The 26,940-nt window shown below is 38.8% G+C and overlaps 1 protein-coding gene across 1 annotated transcript in view; it reads left to right on the top strand.

Moving 5' to 3' along the window:
* SDHAF3 (succinate dehydrogenase complex assembly factor 3) overlaps window positions 1–25,109 on the top strand; it is a 35,677-nt gene extending 10,568 nt beyond the window's left edge. The window contains exon 2 of the mRNA XM_064444569.1: window positions 24,634–25,109. Within this exon, the coding sequence (XP_064300639.1) occupies window positions 24,634–24,837 (204 nt within the window). The 3' untranslated portion in view covers window positions 24,838–25,109. The remainder of the gene's footprint in view (window positions 1–24,633) is intronic.
* Window positions 25,110–26,940: the final 1,831 nt, after the last annotated feature.

Genomic DNA, 26,940 nt, shown 5'->3' with positions numbered 1-26,940 from the left:
TGTTCTTTGCTTTTCCCCTTCGCAGTCTTTCTTTCCAAATTCTCACCTTGTAATCTAGATCAGTACTGTAAATTTTCCAACAAGTGTTCTTGGCCCAATGGAATACCCGTCGTACCTCTATCAGTGATTGTGCCTAGGCTACGTCTTGGACTCTGCACTGAGACATGCACAGCAGCTCCCTGCTTCCCACTGCTAGACGTCTAATGTGGGGCTGGAAGGGAGTTGGGAAGTGCTGTGACCAGGTCTCCAGTGGAGAGATGAGGATGCCAGGGCCGAGTCTTTTTCTGAGCATGGCTTATGTTTACAAACAGCAGCTTCCCTTAATTTCTAAAAGTCTAACAATTGGGTGATTGTTGATGTTTCAAATCAATGCTAGATAATGGTGGTTGGATAACCAGCTGGTTCTTTAGCTGCATGTCTGATGTCAGATGTCATAAATTATGACATACGTGACATAAAAAGCACACCTTTGCTACTACGGTGTCAGGAAGGGAGATAATTGTCACAGTAGCTTTCTGCTCTGGTTTCATCCAACTAACCTGGCAGCTGCGAAGAGTCATTACAAAATTCTGATCAGCCACAGTAGCCCCCAGTAGAGTATGCCCAGAGGAGATGGAGCCTCGGTGTGTAGACACAAAACTTTTTAAAAATTGTATTTTATTTTAGTTATTTTGTTTTTTCCATAAGGGATCTATTGAGTTTTAAAGTGTTTGTATTTTTGGAAGCGTGTAGTAGTAGTCTGATATGCATGTTTTTTTCACCAAAAGAAAATTTTTACTGTTAATAATGCCACATTTTAAATGCTATTGCAAAGTCTGTTGGCATTGCATGGTGCTCTTAAGAGTAGGAGGTTTGTTTTTTTTTTTAAATGAAAATACAGTATAAAACATATTTATTCCTTCTTTAATTCCTGGACATGGGTGAAACATTTAAGCTTAATCTCTTTCTCTTTTTTCTGTCCCTTCCAAAATGAACATGGCATATGTCAGTCATCCACCATGATACTTTATGCCAAAAAGCTATAGTCTGGCACAGTTGCAGGAACTGTGGCTTATAAGAATAGCACATCATGGTCAGTTTTAGGCTGTGGCACAGGCAGGTTGCTCTAAAATTAAGGATATTCTGGTTCATGTTGAAATTACTTGTTCTGTGTATGTACTTCATTTACAGTAGTTAAATTTGATTTCATGCTTAGAATTAATTTTAAGGTGTACAGCACATCGTGATATTCAGTTGTTTTCTCGGCCTCTTGAATTTTTAAATTCAGTTGATTGTTGGCAGTGAAACACGTTAGCGAGCTTTTTAACATCCATTATAGTGAGTCATTGTAAGAATTTGTTTATGAGATCCATGATGTGAAGAGTTTTAATTAAATAACAAACATATATAATGTCCTTAGTGGTTTACGAAAATGAGATCTTGTATAGCTGTGGGTTTTTTTCACTAATTGTGCTGCTGACTGACTAGTGAAAAGCAATTTCATAGGCAGTGCTACCAATGTCATTCTGGTTCATTGCCAGTTCTGTACCATCACTGTAGTGGAAAAGAGTTACCACCATCCTATTGGTCAAGAAGCAAGTGAAAGTTGCTTTGTGAATACTGTGAACTCTGATTTTTCCCTTTTTTTGTCCTTTCTTTTTTTCTATTTTATTGGTGAATCCGTTTTTTGCAGAGTGCCTGTCTACCAGCAGATGCCACTCCTCAACAGCAGACTAGTTTCCCAAACTTGGCCAGATAGAGGAAAATAGTTGTGGTAGACATTTGTTTTTAGAAACATTGATGGCAGTTTGCTTGGGATTGTCTTTGTTTTCCTTGATAAGAGCAACCTATGCTATAAACAAATATTTATATTTTACAAGGGAGTTGTTTAAAGTGTTTCTTCCAGCTGATGCATTAAACCCCAAGGCTGGAAAAATGGCAGTACATAGAGTAAGATGCCTTTGTTCCTCAAAGTTTTGTGTAGAGCAGTATTTTAGCTGGATAGGGGATGACCCAGAAATCTTTTAGGACTCAGGAAGCTTCATTATGGAAGGATTTTGGGTGGTGGAAAGGTGTCTGTCAGGATTGCTGAAAAGGTGTAATGAGGCGGATGTCTTAGACGCCCAGGTCTTGATGACTTGCAGTAGGACATGTCCTTATAAAACCTTTAAGCATATTGAAAAACAGCTAGCCAAGTTGTAAGTGCGTCTGCCAAGAATGAACTAAGAAGCCATGCTGTGAAAATAGACAAGGGAATCCTGGGCAGGAATATTCTGTTGTTTGTGTTTTATAAATTTTGGAAAGACATCATCCTGTGATTAGATGTCCTGGGACTTGAATAATGGCATATTGCTATCTCCAGACTTTAAGCAACAGTCTTTTTAACAGCTGATGTTCTGGATGTGACTGAGGCCTGTTTTGGCCACTGTAGATATCTGCAGTAGGAGACTGTTGATAATTGGTAAATACAGTTGGACCAGCAGACCCTGAACTGAGGTGATGGATGCCGCCTTTCCAGTCCTGACACCTTCCATCTGGGTGGATCCAGTTTACCAGTAATGGAAAGCCTCCCAGTATGACTGAGTTGTTGATTTTTCACATCCATCCACCTGTGTGTGTTGTTCTAAAGGGTTTAGTTCTGTGTTCCTCATGAGAGAAGATCTGTTAATAATATTGATTTTCCCCAATTTAAAAATAACATGGACCACTTTCTTGTTGCTGGTAGGAAATCTGTGATGATCTGCCATATGAACCCTGGAGAATTAACTGTGAAAAAATCCATCTGTGCCAGTATCATTGCATTCCTTCATGTGTCCTGGGAAAGGTCTCCTTTAAATTGTAATTTGGGTGCTATAGTTTGAGTTTTGCTAGAAAGGCAGCCCAAGAACTGGCAGGATTGAAGCCGACCATGTGTCAGTTTAGATACAGCCCATGCCCGTTTGCTGCTGTCTGGTCCTTGCTGCTAGTTTTACAACATCGATAGCTCCTAATTTTCTGGCAAGGCTGTAATTGTAAGAGAAAATGTTTTGTTTTTTAACTAGGATGTTTTCATTACTGTAAGTGTATGTGTTTCCAGTGTAAAGATTAATTTTTCTGTGGCCATTTATATTCAACTTATTGTGAATTAGAAGAATATAAAGGGATGCTTAAAAATGTTTTAGTTCAGTGGAGAATAGCAAAACAATTAAAATAGAAAGATTAAGGTGGAAGGTCAGCACTGACAACTACAGGTTTTTCTCCTTAGTGTATATTGTCTGATTCCAGATAAATAGATATTAAGCTGTTTTGTAAGAAATGGGGAAACTTGCAAATAGGATTTCTGAACTCTTGTGTTCATCATGCAGTGGAGGTTTGCTGTGTATTGAAACTCTCATCCTAAAATAGGATTTAACTAATGAATTGGTGAAAAGAGTAATGTCACTGTTAACTTTTTGAAGTTGAACAAACTCATGGTCAGAGTGATGCATTGTATGTGTCTAGCTTGGAAATATATTTGAGAATTTTTTATCAGCATTTGTTTAATAATTACCAATAACCTGCTTTTGTAAAGGATAATATGGAATTGTTCAGGGTTCTGGACCTTGCTTTTTTATACATCAGCTCTTCCTAGGAAATGTTAAATTCTGCATTTTGTTTTATTTGCATCATTATCAGGAAAAACTTTTTCTGACTTCATTTGAAATTACAACAAACTTGCTTCTCTTAAGGACATTTACTGCAGCATTGACTAGTATCAACTAGCCAGTGTTAACAGGTGTTTCACAAATGGAATTTTCTAGATGTGAACCCTAAAGGGTTGGAAGTATTTGAGCTCTACATATAGGGTTTGGGGCCATCTACTTCATGGAGTATTTAATGGTCTTGACCTGCAGCAGAGCATGTTGAAATCATAAGATGATTTCAGTGGGTTCTTACATTGCAGATGTGCCGGACAGCAATGCTGTGCTGCTGCCTGTAGGCATGTGGTTGAGTCATGGCCACCTAATTGGTAGGATCAGTCACAAAAATTTGAAAAGTTTCCGGTTTTTTCCCCGCTGAATTCACGGTGGCAGAATTGTCTATCATTGATAACGTTGATGAGTCCTTTAGGTTGGAAGGTGGCCAGTTCAGTGGTGCTGCCAGTAGACGGGCAGTGAGTGAAATTTGAAGGAGCAAAATGAAGTGTAACAAGATGCTGGCTGCCCAGATTATGGAATAGTTTACTAAGGAAATTGAGATCTGTCTGAAGAGCTTTTAGGTTAGTAAAAAGGAAAACAATATTGAAATTGCTGTACTTTTAGTACAAGGTATGTTGGACAAAACAATCAGCATTCCAACATGCTGTGGCTTGTAACGCTCTTGGCTGAAACAGCAGAAGTCTGGAGGGGGTCTGTTAAATGCTTTATAGTTTTCTTGCTGTTTCATTTTGACTTTGCTAAATTGACATACATCAAACTTTCAAACTCTGTTATTGAAAGTATGCGTGACTTTGCAGTGACTAGCCTTACTGAAGAAGACTGGGTACTTTATGCAACATACTCTATGGAGAACAAACTTGAGGAATTTTGTTGCTGTATTGTCATTGATACTTGAAAGTTATTTCTTCTGTTAATAAAATAATATGAGGAATACTTGGTGTCGTGCTTTTTTTTTTACCAAGTAGAATTGAAAATTTGCAAATAGAAGACATTTGTATCTTGGTTAAGGAAGTAAAATACTTTTTTTATTGTATTCAATACAGCACAGTTTTAGACAGTAACTTGTATCTAAGCTGCTCATAAGTATTGCTTATGGACGAGACAGAAAACTAGATACACAAGGAAAGGCAGGAAAAATAGAAAAAATAAAATAGTGGATTTTTTAAACTGGAAGTAAGTTGAGGCATTGTTGTACAATAGTAAAGAGGAAAATAGTACGGACTAATGAGCCCACCAGTGCCTTGCTATTGCATACTTCACTAGGAAGCGTGGGGAACTTGCCGTAGGTGAAGGTGAAGTTCCTTTCAGCTCTTTTACTGAAGTATGAAGGTCGTCATTCATGTATCAGAGTATTGGGTTAAGGAACAGGATTCTGAATTTTGCTACTGAAGAACTTAAGCATTTACCTTTTGCATTGAAGCAAACCTTTGTATTACTTCTGCTTGGTAACATATTGCGAAATCCCGTCCCTTTCAGACGGTGTACTCTGCCACATGGAGTCTACACAGACTGAGTGATAAGTTTTTGGAAGAACTATCCCAATACAAAACCTGCACATCACAGAGGAGGTTCTAAGCCAGAATCAAGCAGTGTGTGAAATAAGCATTTGACTTGGGAATGCACCTCTTGCAGAGCCTGGTGGGATCTATTAGTTTGACTGGCCCCAGCACTGCCGGGCTTAAGCTGTGTCTGTACTGCTGAGTCGGATATGCCTGGGGCTGCTCTGCAGCTGGCAGTGGAGCAGCCCATGTCTGTGCTGTTAAACTCTCACCCTCCAAAGCAGGGTGGCCACATCCAAACTGCCTGCTGGGAGCAGTCCCTGATCTGTGCCAGCTCACTGGCTGGGCCTAGGAGTTGTCTGGGAGAAAGCTGGTTATCCTTAATCAAAACCTGTGCCAGGGACCGTGGCACCAAGCTCCAAGGGTGGGTGGTTGGGGTCTGGTACCTTCTCAGAGCATTCCTTGGCACTGTTTTAAGTCGTTAACTGCAAACAGAGCTCTGACTGTTCTGCTGTCAGAGCTGCTTTTTTTTTTTCTGGGTTCTATCTCTCTTGCATTATAAGGTTCTCATAAATGTTTAGATTTATCTAACTTTCTCCAAATCCAGAGTTGTCATCTCTGGAACCTGTACGTAGATCTGAGCTGTTCTAAGAAACAAGTTCTGAACTCTCTAGTACTGTTCTGCTGCTGGTCTGGTAAAGTAAGGGAAGACTCTCTAGGCTTCTATGAAATTGCATGTCAAAGCTGGGTGCTATGTCTGTACAGCAGCAGTTGTGAACATTCTGCTCTGAATAGGTCCTGGAAGGAAGAGAAAGCAAAAAACCCCCTTGCTGTCTTTCTAGCCAGGAAGGATTGCCAGACATGTCTTGTTACTCTGCATCCTAGATCTGAAAAATGTTATTTGAATACTACTGTGTCTTTAAAATTTCACTTCTGCTTCAATTTAATGAGAGCATTTGCTGGTATTAACCCATTCAGCGACCTCTTGAGAACATACTTCAGCTGTTGTTCATACTTGCTCTTTGCATTGATAAGGCAAGTAAACATGCTTTCTCATCATTCCCTTTTACTGACCCACTTCTGAAATGTCATGGGCCAAGTTTAACCTCTCATGGGGCGCAAGCAGATGAGGCTATGACAGTGTGAAGTTCATTGTGTTCAGTGCCTGTAAGAGGGTGTTGTGTGGGTGAAGAGTAGCCTGAAGAAGCCTGGTTAAACTTGCTTGTGTAATGATGTATGTAGAGGAGCTCCCAAGTTCCCTGGAAAAACTGGAGCAGCTCTCACACAATGCCCCAAGGACAAGCAGACGCAAAATACACTTTGTTTCTCTTTGGGTAATGCCAGTTTGTAGATTAGGGCATTTCTATATTATGCTTTGTTGTTGAGCCTGATCTGGTGATCTTTAAAATGTATTTGCTTGTGAATTTTGATCAGATATTCTTTAGGTGCTGTTGCATAATGTGTATTGTGTTTCAAGTGGAAAGGAGGTTTTGTTCTTCTTTTCACATGCATATTGTACAAATAAAGCTTCAATGACTGATTAAGTGAGGAAAAAAAAATGTAGTCTGTTTCTTTTCTGAGAAATAGCTGCCAATGAAGTTTTGTGTTTGGTATGAAAGAATAGGATGGAAACTAGCTTATGTATGCATTCAGTAAAAGCTTGTGTTCTGATACAGTTTAAACAAATCAGCTGATTGAATTATGATAATATTCTACTGCTGATTGCTTAAGTATGTGAACTTGTCTGTCTTAGTGAAATTTGTAGTTGGCTTAGTTGTTTTTATGCATTCACCTTGCGGGCAGAGAAGAACTGTTTGTTGTAGTACGATATATTCAATAGTGGAACATTTTAAAAAAGTCTTAAATCTGGTAACCCTCAAAGCATAGTGTCAGGTCTTATCAGTAACCTGAGAGTTGTATTTTAAATATTTTTTACTTAGAGGTATTCATCAAAATATAACTTGGACTAATCTTGGCTTTTTGAGTACAGTAATCAAGCAGAGGTAGCCTGGAAGACCTGGGCTGGAGTCCCTACACAGAGCAGAGCTATCTTAGGTCACGTTGCTCGGGGCCTTGTCTGGTCACAAATCCTGCTGATTTTTGCTGTTTGGTGTAGAGGATGTGGAGAAAATATTTGACTTACAGTATCATTTTCAACTGTTAGCTGAGAAAATTCCCAGTTTCTGGTGTTCAAGCAAAACTAATCACAATGACAGAAGTCAGAAAGTCATCATTTAAATCAGCAGTCACAATGAAGTGGTACTGAAGTACAAGTGCTAACTGAGTACTCTGAAAGTATGTGATCACTGACACACATTGGTATCCTTTGTGGTGCATCTAATCACTTGTTTTCAATCTAAGAGTAATATGTCCCAAAGAATTGAAAATCATACTGTGTTGGGTTTTGCCTAATAATTTGCTTAGTTAATATAGAAATGAAACTGTGTAGGTGTGATGTTGGCTGTGTGTTTACATTTCAACAATATGTTTAGTATGCTTTAGTTTATCTGATTTTATATTGAGACTCAGGTTACCCATATAAATTATATATGTGGCTGAAATGAGAGTTAACATGCTAGACAGTATGAAGTGTAACTGTGATGGAAAGACTTTTATGGCAATTAGCAAGGGCTTTGGAACCAGTATTATAGTGCTGTGAATGCTGTCTATATCATTATTATTTTTTGTTGCATTGTTTTTAATAGTTTGTTTATGCACTTACTTGCACAAATATACACTTTTAATGCACAGTAGCAAGTATAGGTAGGAATAATTTAAGCATATGAGTTTGTGCAGATTTTTCTTTTGAAAATCAATCCCATGGTATCTGAAAGACTTAGTTCCAGTCTTTCATGGCATTACAATTTTAGGATGCATTAGTGAGATTAATATCTAACAGTGCTTCACTTGAATTTATTTAGTAGTCTAGCAGAAAGTATGCAACAGTGTGTAATGGATTTAATTGCAGTGTGAATGAGCACTTCGGATTTGTTTTATTTGGCTTTGTCTTTTTTCACCTTCAGATGTTCTGTTCTGTTGTGTGAGATGTAGTTCTCATGACCCCTTGTGCTATTTAGCATATCCTATTTGTTGATTAAAGCTTTTGGTACAGTGATGCATTTATCATTGGCAAGTTACGGAGTTATTTGACAAAGGTTTCCTTTTTTCCCAAGTAATGGGACTTTTTGTTTGTTTTCATTTGTGATTAGCTTGCTTGTAGGCAGTGTTTTAGAGGGAAGATAGGATCCTAAAGATATTTCAAATAGGTACAATAATTTTGACAGCAATTGTGGCAGAACTTTCCCAAGGAAATTGTCTACCCATCTGATGAAGTAAAGCATTACTAAGTTGGGTTCTGCAAAGGAAAATGTTTTGTGAAGCTGTTATTTGTAAAATCACTGCTGGAGTAGATACAGCAAGCAGTTCAGTGAAGATGAGATCTGTTGTATTTTTCTTATAAATAAGTACAGTAAAATACAGATGTTCCCATTGCCCACCCCCCAATTGGTGTATGGTCTTGTTTTCAGTGTCTTCCTCTTTCAAGAAATTAAAAATTCATGTTAAAATGTTATGTTTTGACATAGAGAAGGTATGTTTTGTTCTGGTTTTCTAGGGCAGCAGTCAATAGTAGAGGCTAGTCTTGTGCTATAACAGCAGGTAGACTTTGTTGTTGAATTTACTGCAGTGCACGTGCCTGTGGGTCAGAGATCCACAGGGAGCTGGGGTGAGCTAGGAAGTGCAGTATGGTCAGGACACCAGTGTGATGCCTGGCCGTAGCCCTGGGACCAGCCCATGCAGATTCCTTCAACGTCTAGTCTATGGGGACAGTTCAGCAAGCAGCCCACAGGTGGGTTTTGGTTTTAGTGTAAACAACTCTTTATTCTCGTCTGCCCATCATTTCTGTGATAGAAATGGGACACATGATGAGATGATAGAGGAATCCTTGTAATCTGATGCCTTCCTGCCCAAGGGCCAGTGCTTGGAGCTGTGACCTGCTGCATCCACGTGCTGTGCTCACCTGCTGCATCTTCATGGTACTGGTGAGCAGGAGGAGTTTCCACTATATCACTAAACGGATTTAGTTTGACTAGCCTAAGCTCTCCCCTGAACTGGCAGCTTCACAAATGCTATGGGCTTGATGTTACTTGGAGGACTGTTACTTTTTTTTTCCTCATGTAGCAAGCTTAAATTTTTTTTTCAGAGGCACATGAAACATTCTGCAGGACAGCAAAGCCTGCTAATATTCATCCCCCGCTTAAGACTGTAATGAACCCCTGCTCATGAAGACCACATAATTTACCATCAGTGTGGTTCAAGGGGAAGCATCACTGGGTGGTAGGTGGTGTAAATGTTATTCAAGATAAGTTGCTTCAGGCAACTTGTTTGAGAGCTTTCTCCTGTTTACTGTCTTGGCCTAACTCTATAGTGAATCCTGCGACTAAATTAAAAAGCAGAGTAGCTTAATTGGGAGTTTGCCTTAAATTGATGGCTCTGAAAGCCACCCTGCTGAGTGGCAAGTGAGACAAGAACTCATCCTGATTCTCCTGTAACTGCCTACTTGTGCACAGATGTACACAAGACTTTCTTTTTCATGTTTTTCTTGGCTATCAATCAAAATTTGTTAAAACACATAACTCAAAAATAATTCAAATTTCTATTTTTCATATAGCATTTAATTGCTTTAAACAAGTCCAGAATAATTTTAAAGCCATGCAAATGTAAGTAGAGGTAATTCCTTAATGTTGAAAACTCTTGAAACGCAAATGAAACCTCTTGAATATATTTAGTATTCTCTGACTGGTAGAAACCTTGAGGCAACCTGTTTATTCGTGTCATCAATGGATAGCAAGGAGAGATTTTTCTAGAACTTCTTATATAGTCAGTTTGAAAACTCTTCCTAATCATATGCAGTAGAAAAAGGACTTGTTTCTTAATACAGTAAACAAGCAGTGCAGCAGTTTGACACTGATGCAAATGATAGAAGTATCATTGTATTAGTGTGGAGAGAGCATCTGAGTGGATGCGGATGCACCATACCAAAATGATTAAATGGTACGGCTTAACTCAGAGCACAGGTAGTTTATCTTGGGGGTTTTTGACATAGAAGTAGAACTAATATGCTATGCTTTCCATTCTTGATATCTTCTTGACGGGCAGGCTGCTTCTGCTCCAAATGTTAATACTTTACCCATAGCTGAAGACCTTGGTACTCTGCTGTGAAAGCACTTGGGAGGCTGGCAGCCAGAGCACAGAGCTAGGCCAGCTTGACCAATCTTAATGTGGTTGCCTTGATATTTTTCCTGGCTCTGGTGTTTTTGCATTCTTTTAAAGATGCTTTCCTGTAAATTATTGAGGTAAATTAACTTCTATTCCAGTTCAACATGCATTTTTGATTGGGACTGGAGAGCCTGTGGTTGCACAGAGAAGAAGGAGAGGTTCTAGGTGGGTGAGAATTTTTAGGAATAAGTAGGCAGTATGGATTTTTGTTGTGAAAGCTTAGGTTTTTGTTAAGAGTGTTCATTTCAAAATGAAGTACATACAAATCTAAGCTACTTGACTTACATGATTGCTATACCTTTATTACCCCCCTACCTTGTTTCCCTGTCATTTGCTAATTCAAATCAAGCCCCCTTTAATTGTTGGAAAACCTCCTCCATAGCAGAAACAAAAAAGAAGAAATAGAACAAGATTTAGGTGAGTTAATTTTGAAGTATTTCTTGTATAAAGATTACAGGAGAATGTGTTCAGACTTGAGTTTGATATGTATTTGATCTCCCCAAGAACAATACAGAATATTCTATGGAGTTTTTCAGAAGTGCTTTCAAATTAGCTGTGTCTGCAGTACTTCATTGAATTTTGAAACTTGTTCAGCAGATCAGTGAATTTTCCTTTTTCCTTTTGTACTTAATCCCTCCAGTCTTCTGTGAAAGCCCAGCCCATACTTGCTGTATTGTGACAGATGCTATAAAAATCCTCTTAAATGTCAGAGCCATTGGATAAAGGGATAAATAGATAGTGTCTTGCAGATGATTACAGAAGTTCTTGGGTTTTTCAGATTTAGGGGCTCTGATGTAGTCAGCAGAGATGCATGCTCCTTTATAGCAGCTCTTGAACATACTGATGACATGTTTGTTTTCTTCGGTTCTGTGGCTACTTCTGAAGTAGTTCAGAGATTGTATAAAAATATGTAAGTTAAAAACCCTTGGTAAGATACATAGATTTGTAGGATTTAGAGTTTTTTTGACCTTAAGAAAGTGCTAAAAAAAAGTCAGCACAATTATAGAATTATGTCTAGAATGGGAATTCTTAATTTCTGTGACCTTTTTTGTCTGCACTGTTATGCAGCCAGAAAGTCCTCTGATACATATGTTATATCACCATATTTTAGAAAAATAAAACAGAGTAAGGAACTTTGTTTTAATTTTGAGAGCAATAAAACTGAAGAAGTAGGAAATGCTGTGAATTGTTCTGTTGCTTGGAGGATATGGAAGACTTTTTAAACAATCTATATTAACAACTTCATTTGACAGAGTTAGATTTATGTGTAGACAAAGTGTATATCTGGTCTAAAACTTGAACATCATTTAGCATCTTTTGCTGCAGTAACAAGAACTTTAAAAGTTTGCACTGGGTCTAGCACAGAGACTAATGAGTTAATCTTTTTTTCTCTTTTATTAAGTACTATGAAGTACATGTTCATTGCAGTAATAAGCCTTCTTTCCATAGGGTGAGTTTACAAATATAAACCAGTATTGTCTTAAGGAAAATGTCAGTTACATCAGTATGCATTGATTTTCATAGAGATGCTGTACTGCTGCTATTCTAAAACAAGGAGGACTGAATTGTAACAGGATGATTGTGGTCAAATACACTGATTTATTTCTACAGAGTAGAACTTTGAAAAGAACCAGACTGAACATCATACTTACCAAAGTAACACCCTTATAAGAATCCCCCTGTGTTTCACAGTGGTGGTATTTTTTTATTTTTGAAATCAGAAAATCATAAAATAATAGAATGGTTTGGGTTGGAAAGGACCTTTAGTGGTCATCTGCTCCAACCCCCCAGCAGTGAGCAGGGATGTCTTCAACTAGATCAGGTTATTCAGAGCCCTGTCCAACCTGACCTTGAATGTTTCTAGGGATGAGGCATCTACCACCTCTCTGGGCAACCTGTTGCAGTGTTTCATCACCCTCATAGTAAAAACTTTTTTCCTTATAGCCAGTCTATATCTCCCCTCCTTTGGTTTAAAACCATTACCCCTTGTCTTGTCCCAAGGGGCCTTGCTAAAGAGTTTGCCCCCATCTTTCCTATCGTCCCCCTTTAAGTACTGAAAGGCCCCAATAAGGTCTCCCCAGGGCCTTCTTTTCTCCAGGCTGAACAACCCCAACTCTCTCAGCCTGTCGTCACAGGAGAGGTGCTGCAGCCCTCGGATCATTTTTGTGGCCCTCCTCTGGACCCGCTCCAACAGCTCCATTTCCTCCTGTGCTGAGGGCTCCAGAGCTGGATGTAGCACTCTAGGTGGGGTCTCACCAGAGCAGAGCAGAGGGGCTCTCTATGAGTCTACCTATGTGTAGGCTTTCTTTAACTGATAGCCAGTCTCCTAGGCAGTGCTCTGTCAAAAGCACACCTCAAAATGTTTGCGCATGTAGAAGAAGCAGGTAGATACATTCTAATGACTTCTTACTTATCTGTTTTAAATGCCTCTGCAAGCACCCAGGTAGGGCTTCTCTCTCTCCCCTGTTACTAGGGGGACTGTGGTAAGACTGGCCAAGAAAATCAGCCTTTGACTCAGTATTTTCTGTTGCCAAATTTGCTTTCCTAAATTTGTATTCCATGTATTGTACATAGGAATGTAGAATATGTTAACTTAAAACTGGGGGACTTTCTGTCTGTTTGTCCTAAGGGGTGGATCTGACTTTTACACTAATGACCTTCTGGTCTGTTTATTAAATATTGCCCATGACTTTTTACTTAATTCATTCAGGCACATTATTCTTCTACAGGCCCATTAAAGTGAAAAATTCAGTGCACCCTCTGCAGAAGGGTTATTTGTGGTGTCAGGAAAATCAATGCAAGATGCCTATTAGTGGATTAAATTTTTGTTTATACTTGAGGTTTTCTTTGTTTCTGTATTAGTTTAAGGTTTTGGCTCTAATGAGCATATAGGAATGTGAGTAATGGAAAAATAAGAATACCGAATCTCTTTGGGATATATATGTACGGTTGACATGCTTCATTGGGTATAAATTGAGTAGAAGAACATGCACGGAAAGTCTTCCGTGTGTCATCATCTGGGATATGTAATCTTTTGTATGTTCTTAGTTAGTATCTAGCAGTCCAGAAACTAATGTGGTTGTCTTGGAAACAGGCTTTATTTTCCTTTTGCGAACATCTAGATGTGAAATCTTTGTCTTCCTTGAAAATCTGGAAGTAATACTTCTGAAAGAAATAACTGCAAATTTAAGACGCTTGTCCTCTATTTAAAGAATTGATATGGGAGTCTGTAAGTGATGTTTGCATTGCGTGCTTTAATTACAGTTGTGTGATTATGTTGCTAAAACAGTCTTTAGGTTTTTTTTAGGTAAAATGCCTGTACTTAGTGTTGATATTTGTCTAGGAATTATCTGCAGTGAAGCACTTTGCCAAGATTTCTTAGCTTAATATTTAAATTGAAATATTCCAGAATAACCGATGCCTTGAGGAAGTTCCTGAAATTGAACTGATACTATAACTTCCAGTCTTTTCCCTTGCCCTGCTTTAAATTAACAGCATGGGATAAAACCTTGAATATTCTGTAAGAATTTAGCATAATATTTGCCAGACAAAATGTCAGCTGTAGACAAAAGTGCACAGGACAGCGTTTTTAGTAGCCAAAGAACTGCCATACACAGCATAAAATGTCAAAACAAAATAGAAACTGAGTCAAGAAATAACCATCTTTCAAATTGCTGAGGATTTATTAGGATTTCTATGAAAATATGACACAGTGTTCTTGAAAGAAGTTTAACTTTTCTGGTCTGTAGCTTATTTGTCCAGACACAGCAGTCTTAGAGGTTGGTATTAGTAGCAGTGTAATTTCATCATAATTTTTACATACAAAGGCCCAGACTGAATAATTTTCCATGTTTTGTTCATAAATTGTTACCTATATTAAATTCTTATGGGATTTTTAATATATTTCTCTTCCAAGTATTTTTGTCTCCAGTACTGATTTAAAAGACCCTCAAATACTCATATGTACTTCAGAGGGGAAAATTTTTTAATTATTCTTCGTTAAAAGAAGTCTGTTTTTTGGTGGAGGTCACACTTTGAATGATACAATCTGTCCAAGGGAAGACAACCATGACAGGATCTTGTTGAGCCATTGGAACCCATTTGTGTGACCATCTCTTTCGTTCTACCTCCCATCTCTTCCTCCTGCTGCATTTCTTGTGCTGCATCTACATTTCAGGTTGATCTTTCTTTTCAGAACTTAATTGGTCATTTTATTTTTTGTTAAATGTTTTCCCTTCAAGTATGTTCCAATTTTTTTCCTTTCTTCTTCCCTAGAATGATCTCAAGCTCTCTATTTAAGGCTTAGATGAAGCTTATTAACGTTGAGAGGATCTTGAAGATTGTGGTTGTTATCTGATGATTCAAAAAGCTTTTAGTGACCTAGATTTTGTCCCTGATGTACAATACTGATGTAAGTATTGTGCACCCAGAAAGAAATAATTAATCAGAGCTTGTTTTTCCACAAATGACAGTAAAGTCACTCTGATGTGCTGTAATGTTGTTGTGCTCTATTTTGGACTTAATAGCATTTATATATGTTTACCTTGATGGTCAGGCCACAAACTTCCCACTTTCACCTCAAATTATGATCTCATAAGTCCTACATGAAAAAAAGACATTAAAAAAAGACATGTTATTTAAGCTATAAACAAAGCTGAGTTAGTCCTTCAGCTTTTTTCACATTCCTCTAAATTAATGTCATTTCTTCCAGTTTAACAATATTAGTAAACTGTGCTCAAAAAAAGTAGTCCATTTTATACCTTCCTGATCAAATAATAATTCTCCATGCTGATTACTGAGTATTACATAATTATATTCCCTGGCTCCATTTTAGCTGAACAATTTTTCATTCTCCCCTCCCAAACTACAAATAAGCAAGCAACCAAAAAAAAAAAACCCAACAAACCCTACCCTTATATGGTAACAGTTCTGTATAGTTACAGTATGTGCATCATTGTGTTTCTGTGATCACTACGCCTGAAATCGATAATTACATATTCTAGCATCCTTCCTGAATCTCCTGGGAAAACATGATATTGTTAAAGTTCTCATGGCTTTTTCTTTCAGATGAACTTTTAGAAAACTTCCAAGTTTTCTGGTTGTTCCCATTCTTTACGATCCAGTGACTTTGTCCTGGAGAAATCTGTTTTACCACTGTGCGTTGTAACTAGAAATGATGTCATGGCCTTTCATCCTCAGAAATTAAAATATACATAATTGAAAGTTTTCTAAGGATAAAAGGAATCATGTGTTTCACTTCAGGATGTTGCTGAGTCTGACTTCAGCAGCATTACTCAAAGATAAAACAAACTCCAGAGGAGAGATTATAGATTCATTCAAGGAGATATGGTATTTTTGATGCCTTTTGTAATTAAAATCCCACAAAACAAAACAACTAATGAACACTTTCCTTTTACCCAAAGAGAGGAAGGAAGTTGATTGAAGCCAGTCATCTACAGCCAGTGAGGGAGAGACGTGTAGTTGCTTTTGTGGTGATGAGATCCACACCTCTGGAGGACAGTGTATCCGGTCATCGCATCATGTTTAAGACAGAGGTTTCTCTCTCAAACGCTCAGCACAAAGACAACCTTCATCTCTAGCTTCACTTAGACACGTAACATTTAGATGTAGACAATCCCATTGCTAGTGCTAGGCTATCCCCTTGGTTTGAAATGCGCTCTACAAATCTTTCCATCTAATAATGGACTGAAATACAAAATAGCTTATCCAAACTGCTCTTCACACAGCTTTCTTTTAGAGCTCCTCATTAATTACAATTGGGTATATTTGTTAGAGAAGGGAGGATATTATTTCACCTGCATTGCTCTTCTTTGGTGGTAGGAGATGTATCCTGTAGTGAGATGGATTCTCCACACTTGTGGTCTTGAAGGGTACTTAAGGAACACTTTGGCCTTTGGCAGACCCTGTTGCTTCTGTACCTTTTGTGTTTTGCATTTCATAGAATCATAGAGTCATGGAATGATTTGGATTTGAAGGGACCTTAAAGATCATCTCATTCCAACCCCCCTGCCATGGTCAGGGACACCTTCCACTAGACCAGGCTACTCAAAGCCCCATCCAACCTGGCCTTGAACATTTCCAGGGATGGGGCATCCACAGCTTCTGTGGGTGACCTGTTCCAGTGCCTCCCCACCCTCAGAGTGAAGAATTTGTGATTAAATGAACTCTGTTTGTGAGCTGCAGTTCTGCCCCTGGTTTTCCTTCTCTTTCTGGAGTGCCACTGTAGTGGCTGCCTCAGCAGAGGGGCAGGGACAGTGGCTGTGAGTTACCAACTCTGGTTCAGCCCTGCTCTGAAATTTTTTTCCCTTTGGGGATTCTGCAACTGCCCTTCTCAAGAGGTGGTGATGCACAGGGGAAGAACAGAGATCTTGTCCTGGGAGGAATGCAGTTTGCATTGTTGCTGGATTAGAAGTTAAAAGTTTTTAAAATTAGTTTTTGTTCTTTCACGTAAGAAGTTTTCAAAAATCTGTGTGAAAATGTGCATTCCTTTAATTTCTGAGAAGAGACCTTTTTTTTTAAATAACGTTTCAGCTTTAATAAAAACACAGCACTCTCTCTGATTCCCTTTTTGATTCTTACTTTATGTGCTTAAAGTTTCAACTTAGTGTTCTTATGACTGGTCATATAAGCCACTCAGTTCTTTTTCTTTTTTAATTTTTCGTGTTTCTATACATAGCAAACTTCTGAATAAAATGTACCTATTTAATAATGTTACATCCTAACTTCTGCGTAACTGAATACTTTGATTATTAATGGAAAAGATCAAGGATGACTGAAATTTGAAATGTAACAGAAATGGCAGATCTTTTAGCTTAAAGCATCTTATTCTTTATGTCTAAGAGCTGTCAGAAGGTGGCAAACAGATCTCAGAACAGCAGCATTTATAACCAAATTGTTCTCATGAAATATAGATAAATCATTCAACAGAAGAGCTAATTAAATCTATAGCCTATAGCATAGCCGCTGGTATCCCCTCCATTAGCAACCCTGGTGCTTCACTCAAGCCAAAGAGCTTGAGGTTACAGTATGTTTAGTTTGAGTGACAGAGGTTTGTGTGTGAATGCAGAGAGGATTAGAATATTATTTAATCTGTACCTCAAGACAAGCAGTGGTGAACACAAGACTTGAAGAGCATTTGCTTGCTTACTCTCGTTGTTGCAGCCTTTTCTGGCTGCAGCACTGTCTCAGGTCTGACTTTGCAGCTTTGGCTACCTTAGCCCAGAGCACCCTGTTGATGGGCTGTGCTATGGCTTTCTTTAATGTATCTGTGCTGGGAAAATCTTCTGGTTTTGAAACCACAAGACTTAGTGTTACTTTGCACAACTCTGCCTCTTGTAGTAGATGTTAAATGTATTGTTGACAAATTCTGTGGTGTGACATTGGTAATGAAGGAGATGCTAGAACCAAAACACGTGAGGAAAAATGTTGGTTTTTTCTTGTATATGCCTGTTAAATTTATAGTGTAACTGTATTTTTATGATTATCAACTTGTTTGTAATGCTTTATTTACCTGGAGCACAATGCTGTTTTAGAGGCCTTAGCGTTGCCTCAGAGTGTGAGTGTTGTCTGTTGTGCTGGAGCGTCTGTGCATGAAACATTTGGCCTCATACCTTTCGGATGTTGGTGTTTTGCAAGGTTACATGTAAAGTCCTATAGCATTTTCAGAAAGAGAATAATCTTTGAGATTTCCCGCTTGTGCTTGCACTACAGTCAATAAAAATTTCTTTTGCAAAACCACTCAGCAGTAACCACTCACCCTACATCCTTCAGGCTTTTGGCAGGAACAGTGTTAAGCCAGTGCTGAATGTTCGTGAGAGTTTCTCTTACTAAAGTTGCCTCTGGTTTGCTGTTACACATGTGATGGATGCTCAGGTGGTTTAAATGCCAGAAGAGAAAGTTGTTTTTTCACCTTCTGTCAAGACTTGCAGTAGGAGTTGGATGTCTCTATTCTCCAGAGGTCCTCTGCTGTTCTGGGTATCTCAAAGCAAAATTCCCATCTTCATTCTGTTGCCCTTTTCCCAGCAATTACTATTTTAATTTTCCATGTAAGAAATTCTGATAGTGCCAGCCATATGTCATTACCTGGTGTCATTCAAATACGATTTGATGAGTATTTTCAAAAGCAGGAGGAACGCTTACTCACCACTCCTTAGAGCATATTGACTTTTTTTTTAAGTGATCATGGTGTGTCCTTTACAAACACAAAGGTGGTTTGAAATGGTCTGATAATACGTAATTCCTCTTAGAGGATGTGTGACTTCACATAGCTGTTTATTCAGATTTTAAAATGTTTATGGACTATATTAAGTGGTCTTAGAGGGTGAAATGTAGGTTGTTATGGCTCAACGTGTATGTGAGTGTATGAAAACATCCACTGAAATTGTGTATTAGGCAGAGCCTAAGTGTGGTAGAATTTTCCCAGGTTTGTTATTACATTCTGACGATACTTCCAGCTTCAGGTAAAATATAGAATTTCATGAGGTGTATCGCCCATTTAAAAATCACTTCTATAAAGATTTTGTCTTTTCATACTATGGTCGTAGCATCATCTGTTGGATTTTGCTTCTAGTAGCAGCAGAAGAATTTGAAATGCTATAATTCTAAGTTAACTTCCAGGGAGCAATGAGGATGGCCTGTCAGGCCATGCTTGTGTTTTTGATGTCACCCTGAGAAAAATAAATTTAAAATAATTTGATAGTGTTTTTCAGTGCCTGACTGTGCCCTGTTCGTTTAACATGTCTCAGAGTAGTCAGGTTTCTGATCTGGCCCCAAAAATGTTTTTTATCAGTGTTATCATTAATTTGACTGCAAGTGGAGATAGTCTTATGGAATGGATGAATACATCGGCTTTATACTTTTAACTGCTTAAGGGAGATCACCATTTTAGACCTTTTTAAAGAGAAAATCTGGTGAGAAAGTGAATCGTACAGGTAGTTACTGTGAACAGACATATCTATCTGACTCTATCTAAATGAATCGTACAGAGATTTTTGGAGCGGTTGTCTAAAATGTAGCATTTTACCTGTTGAGGAGGACACCAAAGAAAATAATTACTGCTTTTCCCAGTGAAAATGGGCAAATGGTTTCTTAACCCATTTAATCTTATTAAATCACGAATGTCTATCAGCATTTCATGTTTGCATATGAGATAAATGGCTATCAGCATGCACTGGACCAGGTAGGAGTCTATACCTCTGGCAGTCAGGGAGTAGGGTTTTTGGTTGTGTGGTTTTTGCTTTTATTTTTGTATTTAAGCCTTTCTCAAATTTGAAAACAAGGCTGACATCCTCTCTGTAATATGTGGTATTTTAAAAGCGCAAAGTCACCCATCCCCTTGCCCTTTTGATGAATTTGTGCATTCTGTGAATGCTTATGAATCAGAGAGCAGCAGCAAACTGTGTATTCGCTTCAGTGAGTTAATTTAAATTAAAAACTCCGTGCTTATTGATTACAGCAAATACTTACCTTCTGTGTTTTTTGTAGAAATCACTTGGAGGTTCAAGTATTTAATCATGTCATAGGATTTTGTGAGAGCCTAATGGCTGGATTCAGCTTGCATGCCGTAGATGCCAGTGTGATCCATGGGCAGAACCAGCATCCCTAAGGAGTGCATCAGAGCATTCAGGTGAGGCATCTGCCTCTCTGCATTGGCAATACGGAGAGTTTCGTGGTGTCTCTGTGGTTGCGCGTACTGTTGGCAATGCAGAGACCTGGCCAGTCTGCACCTCAGGCTGTTACCCTCCTTTAAGACTGGGATGGATACTGGGAGGAACAGGACCCTGAGGATGCTTGTGATATGGAGGGCCAGCATGCTGGGATTGAATACTGGATAGATCAGCTGTCTTTCGATGGTAAATGATCAGGAGAGCTTGTCCTGACTTAAGAGTTGATTCTCTTGTTTTTGGTGGAAGTCATATATAAGGGGAAAAGGCTTTTACCATTCAGCTGGTGGTTTGGTTTTTGTTTGTTTTTTTTCATGTAAGTGTCCAGAAAGTGTACAGCTGGTGCAGGCAGAGGATCATCCAGTAAAAGCTACTGACAAAGAAACAACCAACCAATGCAAAAAAAGCTAAGGTGCAGAGGTTGTCCCTGACTGACCTGCTACCCTTGACCATCCATGCCAGGGAGGAGAGCACCTGTGTGCCTCTGCCATCCTTGTGTACACTGAGCCTGGCTCTGCGAGTGTGCAGGTTTACTTGTCTTCTGTTTTGTGTCTCCTGTCTCTGGTTCTGTGAGGAGACCGCGAACCATAATTGGAATAAGACGCCCTTGAAAAATCTGCCAGGGATTTGTGTTGTGATTGACAAAGGAGTTTTGTTATATTTGGAAGATGTAGTTACGTGTAAAATAAAACGAAAGGCAGAAGCAAAGTGATTTTCCTTGTTTGGGAAAGCTAAGCAAGGGTTTGTTTCAGAATCTTTACCAGTAATTAATGTGATATTTTTGGAAAGATGATTTTGTAGTCCAAAAAGTTTGTAAAATTGTAACCAGTCTTTAAATAGGCTTCAGTTATTTCTAGGTACTGTAGCCCATGCCTGCAGCAGTAACCCTAGGCTGCTCCAGGTGGTTAATCATTAGCGGTGAGGAGGACCTTTCTCCCAGTGTGGAACCCGCACTGGAGACCTGCATGGAGAGGTTCTCAGGGTCTGTACATTTATTCGGGTCTGTACATTTATTCAGGTCTGTTGATAAGATGTGGGCAGTTTCACATTGCTTGCTTCCAGTATTGTTTCTGAATTACATGCTATGAATGTTGGTGTTTGGAGTCCAGAATCAATACTGACTGGATTGTTCTGTGCAGAAATTTGAAGATAGATGAGGTGGAATAGTTGATGTGTAACATATCTGTGTGTTACTGGTCTGGTGACAGCTTCAGAGATCACCTTTGTCCATCTACCTTGATAAGAAGTTCCGTAAATCACAAAGCTGAAGACTTTTTAAGCCATTATCTTTTTTTACCTTGTTGTTACTGTTAGATTGTTCAGTCATCAGGAAAATACTGTAGTTCCTTCTAAGCCCTGGACCAACTCTACCATAAGGTAATACCACTGAGGGGTAGGGTTACTGCAGGGGTTAACTGTAGTGTCACTGTTCCTGGATGCATGTTTAATGTAAAAAGAGGAGAGGTGATGTGGGGAAAAATCTCACTATTATGAAACTGTTGTTGTGTTTCTTATTAGGTAACTTTAACACAATATTCTACCAGTACAGATCTCTCTATTAGAAATGAGGAATCCGTTTAGTTCAGAGCCTGCATTAATAAATACTTACTTTTGTCTGCCCCGGTTTGTTATATCTATCTCTTTTCTTTAAATAGCCATGAATTAAGCTTTGCAGCAGGACTGGTAAGATCCTGCTGACTTTAGTGAGGCTTGACATGGTCCATGAACAATGTAGTATATTTATGTTAGTAAATGTCATTTTGAAATTTATCACATGCTTACGAATAACATTTTTCCTTCTCACCCACTTCTCTGGAATTATTAGACATACAGCTGAAGTAGTGGCTTTAGTAACTTTGCTAGTAATTGGATTAACAATTCAGTGTGCAAATTTGGGCTTCTTTTAGCTGAAAATTGGAAATGAAAATAATGCTTATATCTCATTGCAATAATACTGTGCTTTTGAATACTCCCAATATTTACACCTTTAAAAAAGAAGCATTACAGTGAAATGCAGTCATCATTCTTATTTATTCAGAAGATAGGTTTTTTCAGTGTCTTATATTCAGAGTTGTGCTTGAAACTAAGGGTGCTTTAGAGGATACCTTACTAAAGGAGGAGAGAGCCTATATTTTTTCCAATAAAAATTAACTTTTGAAATTAATTTCTTAATTGTGGAGTTTGTTTTTAAGTTCCTCTTAAGAAAAATGGAAATTTGGGCTCCCTTCCAACCCAGTGTTTAAATGCGTGCTTAATTTTTAAACATCCAAATAACTTCACTGACTTCAGTAAGTACACATGCCATGAGGCTTTTGATTAATTCACTCTCTACAGCTTCTTTGAGAACTGCTGCAGTGAGGCTGGTGCTGGGTAGAGGGAGCCAGGGAGCGTACAGCATCCCTGCTGTTGGGCTTTGAACACAGTGGTGTCAGTGGTAGCACCGCTAGCAGAATTAAATTTGCAGAACCACTGTCCTTACAAAACCTCGAGTGTTATAATTTAGAATCACAGAATGGTTTGGGTTGGAAAGGACCTTTAGTGGTCATCTGCTCCAACCCCTCAGCAGTGAGCAGGGATGTCTTCAACTAGATCAGGTTATTCAGAGCCCTGTCCAACCTGACCTTGAATGTTTCTAGGGATGAGGCATCTACCACCTCTCTGGGCAACCTGTTGCAGTGTTTCGTCACCCTCATAGTAAAAACTTTTTTCCTTATAGCCAGTCTATATCTCCCCTCCTTTAGTTTAAAACCATTACCCCATGTCTTGTCCCAAGGGGCCTTGCTGGAGAGATTGCCCCCATCTTTCCTATCGTCCCCCTTTAAGTACTGAAAGGCCACAATAAGGTCTCCCCAGGGCCTTCTTTTCTCCAGGCTGAACAACCCCAACTCTCTCAGCCTGTCGTCATAGGAGAGGTGCTGCAGCCCTCGGATCATTTTTGTGGCCCTCCTCTGGACCCGCTCCAACAGCTCCATTTCCTCCTGTGCTGAGGGCTCCAGAGCTGGATGTAGCACTCTAGGTGGGGTCTCACCAGAGTTGAGTAGAGGGGCAGAATCACCTCCCTCGACCTGCTGGCTACACTTCTTTTGATGCAGCCCAGCATACGGTTGGCCTCTGGGCTGCAAGCACAAATTGCTGGGTCACGCCCAGCTTTTGGTTCACCAGTACCCCCAAGTCCTTCTCCGCAGGGTCACTCTCAATCTCTTCATCCCCCAGCCTGTATTAATGCTGGGGGTTGCCCTGACCCAGGTGCAGGACCTTGCTGTTGGCCTTGTTGAACCTCATGAGGTTCTCACAGGCCCACTTCTCCAGCTTTTCCAGGTCTCTCTGGATGACATAGCGTCCTTCTGGTGTGTCAACTGCACTGCTCAGCTTGGTGTCATCTGCAAACCTGCTGAGGGTGCACTCGATCCCGCTGCCTGTGTCATTGATGAAGATATTAAATATTACTGGTCCCAGTACGAACCCCTGAGGGACACTGCTTGTCACTGGTCCCCATCTGGACATTGAGCCAGATTTTCATTGACTTAGAAAAGTCGTAATGGTCAAAGATTGCTCCAAAGCGGTAATTAAGCGATTTCCCAACTATGCCCACATTACTGGTTGACCTGTTGGCCACTTCCATTTCTGCCCTTGAGGAAGTTTTGCTTTTATAATGGTCCTCAGCCTGGTACAGATGTAATACATACAGAGTGCTTTGCCTATCCACTGACATAAATGCTGTTATTTAAGTAAATATGGTCCAAATGCTTTCTTTTATAATGGGATTGAAAGTAAGTCTGAACAAACTTACTTATGTTCAAAACAGTACAGAAAAGTGGTTATCCTTTTTTCCCTTTAGGGAATGAGTGCCAGTGTAGAGGTATCTGTCCTTGAAGGTCCTTCTTCTTCTCCCCTAACTTTTAATTTTGGTAACTAATTTCTTCCAAAGGTAACAGAGCAACAGAAGTTTGCTGAAGGAGCAGACAGAAGTCACTGAATTCCTACCACATTTGGAGCAGTCCAGGGCTGGGTGCAAATGACCTTATTAGTTCCCAGAAATGCAGGAAGTGGTTAGGTGGAAAGGCTTTAGGATATTGCCAAATTATAGATCGCTTTTTCTAGTACATATCTTCAAGAATAATACTTTTCCAGATGTACAAGTTGACAAATTGAATCCTATTGATATCCTGCTAGATAGAAAGCATGTATTTTAATAGTTATAACTGCATAAATATATTTGATCTTTAATTAAATTTTGTTTTATTTTCAGTAGTAGTACGTGATATGACAGAATTAAATTAATCTGTACATATACAGTATGCATTTTAAATTAGCTACTTAAAATTAACCATAGATGCTAGAAAAGTCTTAATAACTTTTTTCTTACAAAAAGTGTATTTTTTTGTAATTTGGTGTTGATTAATAGGCTGTTGTAGAAGGTTAAGAAACAGTGTGTTTTATGGTAAAATGGTATTAAAAAAAGTTGACCTGAATCCTGCATTTGTCATTTTTGTGACCTTTATATTCCTTCTTCATTAGAACTATGCAGCAGTGATACAGCAACAAATAAATGAGGACAAACAAAATTTGAGAGAAAAGGCTTTATATGGAATCCAGCTCACAGAAGAAAAACTTAATGACTTCCGTGATGAACAAATTGGGCAGCTGAAGGAACTGATGGATGAGGCTACCAAACCTAATACAAAAATCACCATTTCTAAAGACTCGGAACACAAAAACTAAAAGGGTTTAAAATTTGTTTTAATGCATACAGAAGTATTTTGAAACTTCCTTTTCCAGCTGGACTGAAATGTTTCTGTGGAATAATGGGCGCTGCTGCTGCCGTAACTTGTCTGAAATGGATGTCTCTGGCTATTTGGCTTTCTATGCAAGAATAAATGTTATAATGGAATAATCACAAAAATTTTATGTTCATTGCAATATTTTTTTCTCCTAATGGAAGGTGGAGACTTAAAGAATTCGGTAAAAGTAAATTTACACTTTTATAATAGAAAGTGTGGTTTTTTTTTTAATCTTAGCACCCATAGGGCAAAACATCTTTCTGTTTGTGTATCATCTTATGCCTTAATGGAAAAGACATAATTAGCATTTGTTTTCTGATGTGGATTCAGTAGAGAAAGAAGTATGGAACTAGAGTGGGCTTTTTCCTATGGGAAGAAATGAGCAGTATTAGAAATATACTGCTGTTGAAATTGAAAGTTGGTTTTCTTCTTGAGCTTTGGTGTGAAATGTGCTTTAAAATAAAAGATGTAATTCATTATTAAATTGACCTTGAAGGAACCACTGGCTTATGAAGAAAATTCTGCACTTTTTTCAAAGCCAGACTCAGATTATTGTTAGTATCTACAATTTTAAAAAAACATTAATGAATTGGATGTGCTGTATTTAGAATTCAAAGGCTCTTTAAAAGCTTAGTATCTCATATTATTAAATATTTTAGATAGACCAGAATATGTAAACTTCTCAATCACAGAAATTATCCTGTTGATAATACTGTATAACAAACACCTGTAACTTACAGGTGATAGGTTAAGTCTTCATCAGGACAATGTGTGCTTATTGTAACTAAAAAAGTCCTACTCTCTTATCTGCTGAGAAAAAACACTCCCTTTCTGTGTAAAAGACAGCTTTCATTTCATATTCCGAACCTAGTTTTATATTATTAGTTGTGTTCTATTTCTGGACCTTTCCCTGTCTGTTACCCACACCGTGTTCAAGACAACATGATTTCTTTCCTGTCAGGGGATAACAGCTTTGACAAGTAAGCACATTTCCATCTGTCTCAATTTATAACAACATGCTGTTTGCGAAACCTCTGCTCCTGGCTTGTAACTGGGGGCAATTTGGGGAGCAGCCTGCTTCTCTCTCACTTACCTCTCTTCCCAATTCTTTGCTAGGATTTTAGGCTGCCGGTTGTTTGTTTCTATTAAAACGTCAATTGCAAGACTCCTGTGCAACTTGTAGTTGCTTTGCTACATCTTCCTCTGCTGCTTCCACAGTAGAAACATCCTTTACCCTCAAGGGCCTAATCCAAACAGGGATAGAAGGGTGGAGATGACATCCAGACTGCAGGGCTGAGGTTTACAAGTCCTGGTTCTTGGTGCTTCAAGGGCACGGTTGGAGAGAACGGCGGCTCCCTTCTGGCCTGCGACTCACCCAGGTCTTGCTCTGGCATCAAAGTGGGAAGCAGAGGGGATGTGTGTGAAAAACGTGTCAGATACTGCCATTTACACATACACAAAGTTTTCTTCTGTTTAAACTTCAAAAGCTGTAAAAATGTAATCCAACTCCTAAGTGTAGGGCATAAGGATGTATTCTGTTGCGCTTCTATCAGATGTATGGTAACCACTAACTTGCGTCAGTAGATCTACTCAGTTTTAATATCAAAACCAGTGTTTGACAGCAGAGTTTGTTTCCGCTCCTCGATTGCTGCTACATGTGTGCCTACTTTCCAGTCAATATCCAAGTTGCTTCAAATTTATTTCAAATACAGAAATTCAGAGCAGTTATTTTTATCAACACATTTAATGAAACTTAGTTCAATGAAACTAGTTAGAATACTTGCTTTGCATCTGTCTACTCATGTAAGTACCTAGATAATGCACATTTCTAGAGCCTAAATGAATTTATAATGAAAAATTGCTATTTGGTATGTAAAACTTAAGCTTATAATGAGACCTGAAGTGAGCTGGAGTCCCTTTTCTAGTAAATCTGACAACTTTTTTCTTTGATTCCCAATGGTAACTCGTATTTTGTACAATATTTGTATTTTTGTTTAAAACAGCTCTTACAAAAGCCAAAATTCCACGATAGGAATGAAACATC

This window comes from Phalacrocorax carbo, chromosome 2 (genome assembly GCF_963921805.1).
Source record: "Phalacrocorax carbo chromosome 2, bPhaCar2.1, whole genome shotgun sequence".
In the NCBI taxonomy this organism is placed as follows: domain Eukaryota; kingdom Metazoa; phylum Chordata; class Aves; order Suliformes; family Phalacrocoracidae; genus Phalacrocorax; species Phalacrocorax carbo.
Note: the sequence above shows the minus strand (reverse complement) of the source record. Positions and strands in the feature narration are given on the sequence as shown.